The 11,589-nt window shown below is 46.5% G+C and overlaps 1 protein-coding gene across 3 annotated transcripts in view; it reads left to right on the forward strand.

The window, feature by feature from the left end:
* Positions 1-10,685, forward strand: part of IL20RB (interleukin 20 receptor subunit beta) — a 39,803-nt gene extending 29,118 nt beyond the window's left edge. The window contains exons 5-7 of one of the 3 annotated variants that reach the window (XR_002338102.1): positions 816-966; positions 4,162-8,885; positions 9,741-10,682. Coding sequence is in view for 2 of the 3 variants with exons in the window: in XM_003358566.4 (XP_003358614.1) it covers positions 816-966; positions 4,162-4,304; positions 9,741-9,848 (402 nt within the window). In the remaining variant the exon portion in view is untranslated. Of the gene's footprint in view, positions 1-815; positions 967-4,161; positions 8,886-9,740 lie in introns of all 3 variants that reach the window. The other 2 variants (XM_003358566.4, XM_013982051.2) reach the window with 2 other exon arrangements.

Below are 11,589 nucleotides of genomic sequence, written 5' to 3' on the forward strand. Positions count from 1 at the left end.
GTATGGACAGGTAGAACAGGCAATAGCAATGGTTTCCAGTATTTACTTCTGCTGTGTTAGGGCCCAAATGGTAGGACCTGGTACTGGAGTCCATCTGGCCAGGCAGATGGAGTCTTGTGGGGGACAGATCAGGACCTAGGATCTAAGTCCCTTGGATTCTCTGGAAGTTACAGGGCATGTACCTTGAGTCACCTGGGCCTTGGCCCAGACAAGCCTCCGCAGGTTCAGGCATGGAGCACAGGCCTCAGGGGGTGGGTAGGGTGGAGGGATGTGCAGATGGGTAGACAGACAGTGGATGCTTGGATGTGTGAGAAGGCATTGCCCACTGACTCCGTTGTTTCTGTGCACTGATCCCCCCTGGCAGCAGTGGCCAAGCCAAGACCCCAGTCAGATTTCTGACATTCAGGTCTTGGTCCAAATATTACCTATCAGAGAGGCCTTCCTTAACCACTGCTCTAGTGCCTCCTCATCACTTTCTACCTGCTTGTCCTGCCTCAGTTTTCTTCACAGCCCTTTTCACTACTGGATGTGTATTGTGTATCATATACAATCTGTGTTCCCCCACGTAAGCTCCAAGAGAGCAGGAAATTTGTTTTGTTCAGCACTGTGTCCTAGTGCCTACAACAGCGCCTGGCACACAGCGGGTGCTAAATAAATAAATAAATAAATAAATAAATAAATAAGAATGAATGAATGAATGAGAGGAACACTCTGTATGCATCCTGGAAAGGAAATATTTGCAGGTTTTCTTCCCTCCTGCTCCCCCTTTCCTGTTCTGCTTTGCTCAGGGTGTAACTGTTGTCTGGTTTCTAAAGGAACACGTCAAGGTGGTGAGGCCTGGGGGTATTCCAATGCACCTGGAAACCATGGAGCCAGGGGCCACATACTGCGTGAAAGCCCGGACATTTGTGAAGGCCATCGGGCGGTACAGTGCCTTCAGCCAGGCAGAGTGTGTCAAGGTGCAAGGTAAGGCCATCTGTTTGCCCCTGGTTCTGAGTCTCCCCTCAGTTTCCCTGACCTGCCCCCTCCACCTCAGGCTGGGTGGTTTCCTGTGGTGAAATTGTGCTGTGTTCTAATTCCCCCTGAAGCGAGTGTCCATCCTGGGGTTGGGTGGGTGTCACTCCGCCGCTGTCCAGCTTTCCAGAACACCTTCCCTGAAAGCTCCTGAGGCCTGAGGCCAGATGTTGCCAGGCTGGTTGACTAAGTGGCAGCTGCCTGTGAACCAGAGGGGGCTGCGGGTGAAGCAGCCTGGGGCCCGAGAGTCAGACCTTGTGAGGGTGTAGCCCACTGTGTACACAGCCGCACTCAGCCGGGAGGGGCTTCATGGGAAGTCTATGGAATCCCTTGTTTGACTTAATTTTTTTCCCTTGAACTTTTTATGGTCTATAAACCTACAATGAAAAGAAACAAAAACAAAACCCCATGATTCTGCCACACAAACACCACCAATGACATTTAGTGTGTAATTTCTTAGTTTTTAAAAAATTATTGTTTTGAACATTTGGTACATTTACTTAGTTCAAAAAACTTGAGAAGGTACACATGGCAACTCCTTCCTACTCCTCTTCCTCATCGATGTAATTCCCACCCCTCCCCATGGGTATTAGCTTTTTGTGTATACTTCTAAAGACGTCTTAATACATTTACAAGGGAATGGGAATACATTTTTACATATTTCCCTTCTTTTTAGCACAAATGGTAGTACACTCTATACACTGTTCTAGGTCTTGTCTTTTTTACAGTACATATCTTGTAGATTTTTCCAAATCAAAAAGAACTTCTTGAGAGTTCCCTGATGGCCTAGGGATTAAGGATCCCAAGCTGTCACTGCTATGGCTCAGATTCAGTTCCTGGCCTGGGACTTCTACATACTGTGGGCACAGCCAAACAAATAAATAAAGAAGAACTTCTTCATCCTTCTTCATAGCTACATGATAGTCTATTATATGTACATAACTAGTTTAACTAGTCCCCTATTGATGGATATTTCATTTTTTCCCAATATTTTACTATTAGAGCCAATGCTTTCATTAATTACCTTGTATATAGATCATTTGATGGTATATTTGAAGGATAAATTCCTGAAAGTAGAGTTGCTGGGTCAAAGGAAATACAGAGAATTTTGACCATTGTTTCCAAGTTGCTCTCTAAAGGGGTGTTATCCTTTGTGTAGACGTATGGTGTATTTATATTATGCATATTCTTTTTTTTTTTTTTAAATGGCCACACCTGTAGTGTATGGAGGTTCCTGGGCTAGGGATTGAATCATAGCTACAGCTGCAGCCTATGCCACAGCCACAGCCTGCAACAACGCTGGATTCTTAACCCACAGAGCAAAGCCAGGGATTGAACCCGCATCTTCACAGACATTCTTAACCCACAACAGGAACTCTGTATCATGCATATTCTTTGTATTTTTATTTTTTCACAAATATTATCTCCGTAACATTTTCCCTGTAGATTTTCTGATTACTATTTTATATTACTTTTTAAAACCGTATAAGTAAAGCTTGCTAAAAAATTCAAACAATGCAAAAGTACATAAAGAGGTCCATATTCTCCATTCTCCCCATACCACTCCAATCTCCCCAAGATTTCCTTTGGCAAGTTTGGAGTTAATCTTCCAGTCAGTGTGTGATGCTAGTATTCACAGGCACAGATGGGACCATTCTGTGCTCACTGCTCTGTCCCTGGCCTATCTTCACTTGGAATCTATTGTGAACATCTTTTCATGTCAGTACATATGGATCTACCTCTCCAAAGAAGATGCATATCAAGCCAATATATAGATATGTCAAACTATATGTACCTGGGCTATTAATAAGTGTCTTCTGTGCTTTCCAGTCTTTTGCCACTGCAACCCGTGCTGCAGTGAAGGAGCTTGGATATATCTTAGTTCTCATTGTAATAGAGGAACTCCTAAGTGCCATGCTGATAATGTATTCCATCATCCTCTATTGGGGGCTATTTAGATCATTTCCATCTGCTTTTGGAGATGATGTCCGTTCACTGAATCATTCATTTATTCATTCAGTGAATAATTATTGAGCACTGACTATGTGCCAAGCGCTGGCTTTGTCACAGCTGGGACGTTCCTGCCCTCACGGAGCTTTGCTTTTAGTTGGGGAGACAGATTACAAAGAAGTAAGCAAATGAGATAGTTTCCCTTGGTGGTATGTGCTATGAGAAAACACACCGGAGTACGCTGGGGGTGGAAGGACATGCAGGTGTGCTGCTTTGGGCAGAGAGGGAGACTGGTTACCAGGTTGTTGTTCTAATCCAGATGTTGCCATGAACTGCTCTCTGCATGTAATTGTTTCCTTCCTTGGAATTATTTTTTTGGAATCCACTCAAAGGAGTGGTGAAAGGGTTTGAACATTATTGTATCTCTTGATGTGTATGGCCAAAATATTTTCCAAAAGCATTGATTCAAACGATGGTACCCCCAGCCCCCTGGGAGAGCCCACTAGCTTCTCTGCAGCCACATGGGCTGTGCCACCATTCACATCTGGGTGAGCAGCCCAGCCCAGAGGGGCTAAATGAATTGCTAGAGGTTCCTCCTGCATCTGCAGATGGCTCAGACATGGCACTTTCTGATACATCCCTTAGTGGAATTTGGAGCCAGTTCTACCTGTGTGATCTGGGGTAAGTCACTTAACCACTGGAGGGGCTTGATACGTCAGAGTTATTGTGTGACTGTTTTCTGAGCCCAGTATTTTCCTCCACAGCCTGAATCATTGCCAAGACCAAATTGTGAAACACACTTTGTTTTCAGTTGCAGCCCAGCACCCTTCTGTGCCGTTCTCTTTAGGTGCCTCCCCCTCATCCTGCCCGGGGCCTGGCACTCTGCCTTCCTTCTGGCAGAGGCGCCGAGGTATGTGCAAACACAGCTAGGGTTTAACAGATAATGCTCCTCCCTTTCCCTTCCCAAGAAAAAGGGTGTAATCTTCCCTGTGGGGCTTTCTGAAAACCAAGTCTTGATCTGGATTCTAGGAAAAGTGTTTTAATGGTGGTCATTTTGGTCATGAGGGCATCTGTCAAGTCTCAGCGTGTTGGCAGCTGCTCTCTTGGGCAGTCTGCAGAGCCAACTCCAAGAGAGTGAGGGAAGACCAGGATTGGCGAGTTTGTCTCCTAAGCTGCTTCCTGTCTTTCTGTTTCCAGGAGAGAGCCTGCCCCTGGCACTGGCCCTGTTTGCATTTGTGGGCTTCATGCTCGTCCTCGTGGTTGTGCCGTTCTCCGTCTGGAAAATGGGCCGGCTGCTCCGGCGCTCCTGTTGCCCTGTGGTGGTGCTCCCCGACACCTTGGTAACTGTGTTCTATTTTCCTTTCAAAGCACCGCCCTGACCAGATGTCATGTAGGCCTCTGTGGGGCCTGGGCACACGTGTCGTGGGTCTCCAAGCATTTGCACAAAGAGGGGAGAAGAGCACTTATGGGCCTTCCCTTTAGGTCAAAAGGGATGGGAGATCTCCCTTCTCCAGGGAGGGGTGGCCTTCCTCAGGGTCCCCTCAGGCCTCTGCTGCTTGCCCCCGGGGCCTGGCACAGCCAAGGCATCAGGAGTGTAGCCCAGCCCAGGAGGCCCGGCGTGTCAGGAGTCATGCCTGGTCTTACCCTCGGGACGGGCCTGCCAAGTGTTCTGGGCCCCTCCCATCATTACAGCAGCAGCTGCCTCCTGTAACATGTTCCAACACAACACTGTCGATTCATAAACCAAGAACCTCATGAGCTCTCAGGGTGAAGGGCATGTATGTGAATGTGGGGCCCACAGACTGTGCTCTGCCTTTGGCTGGGTACAGGGGGACTCTCGGTACCTGCCCGGTAACAACCCAGGGTGAGGAGTCCCCCAGCTCCTCACAAGCCAGGACACTTATCCTACTCCTGATGGCACTGGGCCATAGGTCTGAGTCTCTCCAGTGGGGAGAGGCCCTGGACGCCTATGCTAGAGTCAGGGAGCAAAAGCAGGGCTCCAGGGCTCCCACCATGGTCGCTATGCTTCCTGTGCACCCCCACCCCAGCCCCCAAGACCTCAGCACACCAACCAGTGCAACAAAAGACAACAAAATAATAACAGACAAAAGGAAACCCATCCCTGTCCCTTCAGGGATTTCTCACAGTTCTCTCCTGGCAGGAGGGGGTTGGCAGTTAGCTTCTCAGAAACAACTAGAGCCAGAATTTGCCTGCAAGCTATACATTCCTGTCATTCCTTATCACCCTGGAATCACCCAGGAAGGAAGCACCCTTGTGACATCTCATGGCCCTGAGAGCACAGGCCATGATCCTGATTCACAGGAGGACTAATCCTCCCAGCAGTCCAGTCCTCAGGACACCCCCACCCTGTTTGCCTAGTGTCAGCCCTCTTTCTTTCCAGGACTTCAGGGAGTCACAACTTTAGGGCACACTGGTCCAGAGTTAAGGGCTTTACAGATAATTGGCTCATTTCATTTGCCCCTTTGCATAACGCTTACCATCAGTTCCCCGTCCAGGCACTCAGACGACTAAATGCTTTACTGCTAAACATAAAGACAGCGGGATGTATCAACACAGGGCATAGGGTGGGCCTGCATCCCCTTCGGCAAGAACTGGAGGGTCTCAGAGTTTCCTGAAGCATAAAAGGATGTGCATTGGGCAGTTGTCAGGGTGCTGTTTTAGAGGTATCAATTGGGCCAAAATGTTTGATCATACTGTTCAGATCATCTTTGTCCTTACTGATTATTTTTGGTATAGTTCTATTAGTTATTGAGAGAGAGACAACAAATTCTCTATGAGTGTGCATGTGTCTGTTTGTCCTTTTGTGTCAAATTTTCATGTATTTTGAGCTGTTTTAGGTGCATACATATTTATGAGTGATAGGTCTTCCTGAGTAATTGAGTCTTTTATCATCATGAACCGTCTCTCTTTATCTCTGGCAATATTTCTTATCCTGATATCAATATAGCCTTTGTTTGTTTGGTTTTGGCTGTGCCCACGGCATGTAGAAATTCCTGAGCCAGGGATTGAACTTGGGCCATAGCAGTGACCCCAGCAACAGCAGTGACAATGCCAGATCCTTAACCCACGAGCCACACAGAAACTCTTAGCCCTTTTTTGTTTACTCTTTGTAGGGTGTATCTTCCATATTTTTACCTTAAACTTATCTGTGTCCTCATATTTGAAGGGTGTCTCTTGAAGCAGCGTAACTTTTTTTTTTTTTAAAAGCAAATCCATTTCAACAATCTCTATCATTTAATTGGAATGTTTAGTTCATTAACACTTAACTCTGGCCTTCTCAGTTTCTAACTTATGTTACCCATATCCGTTTTCTGGTTCTTCAAGCCAGCAAGACTGTCACTGTTCATGGCACCAAGAGAGACCTGCTCTCAGACACAGAAATGCAAAAAATGGGAAATTCACCCAGAGACATTCCCTTCTTCCAAGTGTCAACTTTTGGTGGCTCTCCAGTGACTTATGGAAGTTGGTTTTATATTTTGATCTGTTTTTGAAATTGTTATCTGTGAAACGATTGGTGCTCCTCTTGCCATAAATGGAAGCAGAGCCCTGCAATAAAAGAAGAAACCCTGAGTGAACCCCAAATGATGATGTTGGGAGGGGAGCATCCCTGGTTCAGCTGGTCCCCAGCTCTTCTTTCCCACAGATGGTGAAATGTCCAGCCTCCTCAGCTGGACTCCATCCAGTAGTGACCCTTTGTGGTTTTCCTCTCAACTCTGACCCCTTGCTTACCTTCTACTCCCAGGCTATTCCATTCCTAACACCTTCCCTCATTTTCCCTCTTTTGGTCCTGAATTCAGTGACCCAGCAGAGTTGCCTCCCAGAACCCAGTGCGTTGGTAGGGAGCCCTGGAGTGAGGGGCCAGGGAAATAACCATATAAAGGGTCCATTTCCGATAGAATTTCAGGTGCACAAGAAAAGCCTTCAAATGGCAAGAGCTCCTGGGAATCCTAATGCATGATGAACCACACCCTAAAAATAATTTTTAGAGGAAATCAAGCAACTGAGTGAGACCAGAGACAAGGAGATTCTATGAGAGACCCCTTTGGTTGATGGAAGATATGCCACGACCCTTGGTCACATTTTACTTCTCTGTTCTCCTTACCATCCTTTCTACATCACTCCAGTGTCTGTTCCTCATGCATTTCTTTCCATAAGGCTTTTAATTCCTTTTCCTTTTCTCCCCAGACTAATGCATACGCATTTCCCATGGTGCTATGTGAGAACAGATCACTAGTGTCCATCAAACCCCCAAAAGATTTTGGACTTGCACCTCACCACCATCCCCCCACTCTCAGCCTTGACTTTAGTATAGCCTAGCTGCACTTCAGCATTTGCATTAGTTACAGATAATCCTCCAAACTATTAAAAAGCAACTCCCAGCCAACCCTGCAAAAGCCACACATCTTTCCAATTAAACCATGGAAAATTACCAAGTTGAAATCCTTGACAAGGCCTCAAAAAGTCCTATTGAGTTTGTAAGTGTTTCATTTATCTGTTTGGATTAAACATTTCATGTCTACATCTATAATTTTACAGTTGGTGATGGCTGCACTCTGAAATATACTATTAAGAATGTCTTTCCATTCAAGTTTATATCACCAAAGTAACAGTCTAAAGCAAAAAATATATATCCAAGGAAAATTATATTAAGACTGCTCAGTGTGTATTTCCCATTTTAAAATATAATGTCTTCTCCTTGTCTCTCATCCATAATTGCTTCATGGGGATGGAGGCTTTGGTCTTAAAGGGTCTTCCTTTCCTTTATGTGGCACACTTTATTCTTTTTCTCCCTGCTGTCACATTCCACTGCAACGTGGGCAGCGAGAATAAAGATGGCCTCAAGTTAGGCATTCTTCAATGGACCATCCCAAGTCTGACTTTATGTGCTTCATAGAATGTGGAGCTCAGATGCCTCTGGGGCCCAGACAGGTGGAAAAAAAAAAAAAAAAGAGTATACAGTGCCATAAATGTGATTTAACAGGGAGAGATAGATATGAGGACCATGGCAAACATGTGTCAACTAAAGAAAGCAGCTGCTTCTCAGTTCAACAAGGTTGCTGCCAAGCGGGACTATGAGCCAGCACTCCCTGGGCTCTGCATGGAAATGAGAAACCAAAAATCCAGATTTTGTAATAAATCTCCAGATATAAATGTTAAAAATGAATTCAAATTTTAAAATATCTATGTATTTAAAATACATATTTTTTAAGCTGAACCTTGCTTGAAAGAGTATTTAACCTATGAGGCAATAGTTTTTTACCTTGTTAAATTCTGAGGTTATGTTGTTTCACTTTAATGTCCTAGAACCACACTATCTAATATGGTAGCTGCTCACCAAATGTGATGATTAAGTATCTGAAATATGACCAGGTCAAACTGAGATGTGTTGCAACTACAAAATACACAACAGATTTTGAAGACACTACAAGAAAATAGTGTACAATTTCTATTAATATTTTTATATTGATTACATGTTGAAATGATAATATTTACTTTTAAGATAAAATATATTATTAAGATTAATTTCACCTGCTTCTTTTTACTTTATAAAAGGTGCTACTAGAGCATTTTTAATTGCATTTATAGCTCACATTACATTTTCACTGGACAGTGTCTTAGAGTTTGAAAAACAATCAGTATAAGCCCTGCAGATGTAGTTATCCAGCATTCTGAGAATCTGAGCAGACCAGCAGCAGTGAATTGGTGGCAGGCTCCACACTGATGTCCTGATCAGTGAGCCCTACTTGTACATTGTCCTTCCCTGTTTTTTGCCTGTGGACACTAGGAATGACTGTAGCTGCCTCTTTACAAAGAAGCCCAAAGACAGCTGCCTGGATAAAGCCGATGTCTCCTGGGGACTGGGGTGGAGGAAACCATCATGCCCACCTGTCTGTGCCCAGGTGCCACTCTGGGGGGTGATGACAGACGGGAGGGACCGTGGGAGAAGCTGTGGAAGATCCTAGTGAGTTGGGGGAGGTGAGTGGGCTAGCAACCCTGGGGAGAGTTGCCATGAGAAGTGGATACCTGCATTTTTTTTTTTTTTTTGTCTTTGTCTTTTCTAGGGCCACTTCCGCGGCATATGGAGGTTCCCAGACTAGGGGTCGAATCGAAGCTGTAGCCACCAGCCTGTCAGAGCCATAGCAACGCTGGATCTGAGCCGCGTCTGCAACCTATACCACAGCTCACAGCAACGCCGGATCCTTAACCCACTGAGCAAGGCCAGGGATCGAACCCGCAACCTCATGGTTCCTAGTCAGATTCGTTAACCACTGCGCCACGAGGGGAACTCCCAGGATACCTACATTTTTACAACCAGCTATGGTGACATATTGGGGTTGCTAGGAGAAGATGGCAGGAACGTGAAATACAAGTGGGAAGGGATTCCTGTTTATGGAGCACTGTCCCTGGACTGGGAGCCCTGCTAGGTGCTGTATGTGGAGTGCCTCAGACCAAGTCACTATTTTCAGAGCTCTCCTGTGGGTGAAGGTTAGATTTTTTTGGACTAGAACCACATCCTGGACTTTTGTGGGGCAGGAGCACTGAGGAGGCAGGGCCCCAAGAGGTCTGCTGGTCAGTGAATTGGGAGACAGCTCAGTAAAAGTTGGAAGCTCCTGCTCTAGGGGTTAGAATTGTCTTTTGATATTTATTTGCCTATTACTTATTTAGCTTCTTCACAGCTAATGAATCAAATAGTTGGGATTTTTGGTGATTTTCCTTACCATTACCATTGTTTGTGAATGAAAATTTTATTTCAGAAAATAACCAGTTCACCCCAGAAGCTAATCAGCTGCAGAAGGGAAGAGGTAGAAGCCTGTGCAACAGCTGGGCTGTCTTCTGAGGAGCTTCTCAGGGCGTGGATCTAGCAAGCTTGGGGCGCTGTCCAGCTGAAGCCCAGAAACCTGGTCTGCAGGACCCAGGAGCCATGAGGGGAAAGGCCATGCTTCTGTTTCCTCCATGGACAAAGGAAGGACAAGAAGAGAAGAGCCACTGTGTCCATGTCTAGAAGCAACTGTCAGAGGCAGAGTGGTGTGGCTGATGGAGCCCTGAGTCGGGGTCAGGAGATGTGACCTCCAGCACTGGGTCTCTCTGCCGTCCACTAGTGGGGTGACCCCGGGGGAAGTGACTTGGTCTCTCTGCTCCTCGGTTTTCTCATTTGTAAAACAGGGAATTCACTGCACAACCATTAACCCTATGTATATAGATACACATTCTCTCTCCACCACTTGCAGGGCTATAGGGAAATTGGCAACACTGTATATTGTGATGGGTTAAGCTTTTCTGAGGAGCAGTAGATACGTGTGTAATGAGAATGATCTAAGGCTCTTTGCACCAGCCGGCTTGGAGATCTCACTTCCCTAGAGGAAACCTTGAAGAGGAAAGGAAGGATGGGTCCATCTGGATTGATTTCACTTCAGTCAAATGCCCTTGCAGAGGGGACCAAATGTCTCAGCCAGTTTTACCATCTGTGACCCGCAGGGAGGCCACAGCCCCACTGAAAATGGGATGCACTCAGATGGTACAGACACGGGAAATGCAGCACAGGGTAAACTGTGTGCACTGAAGACAGCAGGTAAACTGCACACACACGAGATGAGACTGCCCAAGGATGTCGGTGATAAGTGTGATGTTTGCTGTGTTCCTTTTTCCTGTAGAGTTGTGAAAGGACAGAATGAAAAATAAAGAGGGATCATCTTGGGTAATCACTGTGGTTTCTTCCTTAAAAGTCGCCGTTAGGGTTCGAGTTCTAGCATCCATGTTGAGTCCCGGCCACCCAAAGGCCACCTTTGGTCAGGAAGCATGGGGGCAACCCCAGGCAGGGGGTGGGGCAGGAGAGATCGGGAAGGAGGGGCAGCGTCTGGCTTCTAGGGAGCCCTGACTGAGAGAGCTGGCCAAAGCCTCGCCTGACCAGGGTACCCCTGGGTCTTCCTGGAGGCCTCACTCTACAGGAAAGCCCTTGTGGAAACTCTTTTCCTCAAGATGGCCCCTCAGGGTGTCCTCAGCTCTCTCTGCTTGTTCTTTGGGCCGGAGCCTCTTCCTGCTCCCTTCCCCCACCAGGTGAGAAAGAGTCAGGGTCAGAGGAGGGATGGAGGGATATTTCTCACGGGCTGAAGCGATTGCGGGGCAAGGCCTGTGCCTCCCTTCTTAGACTCCGCCCCTCCCGGCTCTGGAGCCTCTGGGCTCAGTTGTCTCTACCCCCTCTTCCTGTGGCCTGCCCAGCCAACCCAGAGGTAGGAACCATTTACCAGCTTCAGCCAGGTGTTTCCCCTACAAGGCAGAGGCGCACAGCCTTCTCTCCACCTGGTGGGGTTTCAAGCAGTCAGAGGATGGGCTAAGATGAGATTGATGGAGATCTTTTTCTTCTCTACCATTGTGTATACTCTGTATTGTTTGACTCTTTATGTGTTAGTTTTACATTTGGCCTAAAAGGGAAATATTTATTTATTTATTTTCTTTTCAAGGCCGCACCTGCAGCATATGGAAGTTCCTGGGCTAGGGGTCAAATCAGAGCTGCAGCTGTGGCCTTTACCACCGCCATGGCAACATGGGATCCATGCTAAATCTGCGACTTATGCTTCAGCTTGTGGTAACATTGGATCCTTAACC

Source organism: Sus scrofa, chromosome 13 (genome assembly GCF_000003025.6).
Source record: "Sus scrofa isolate TJ Tabasco breed Duroc chromosome 13, Sscrofa11.1, whole genome shotgun sequence".
Taxonomy (NCBI): domain Eukaryota; kingdom Metazoa; phylum Chordata; class Mammalia; order Artiodactyla; family Suidae; genus Sus; species Sus scrofa.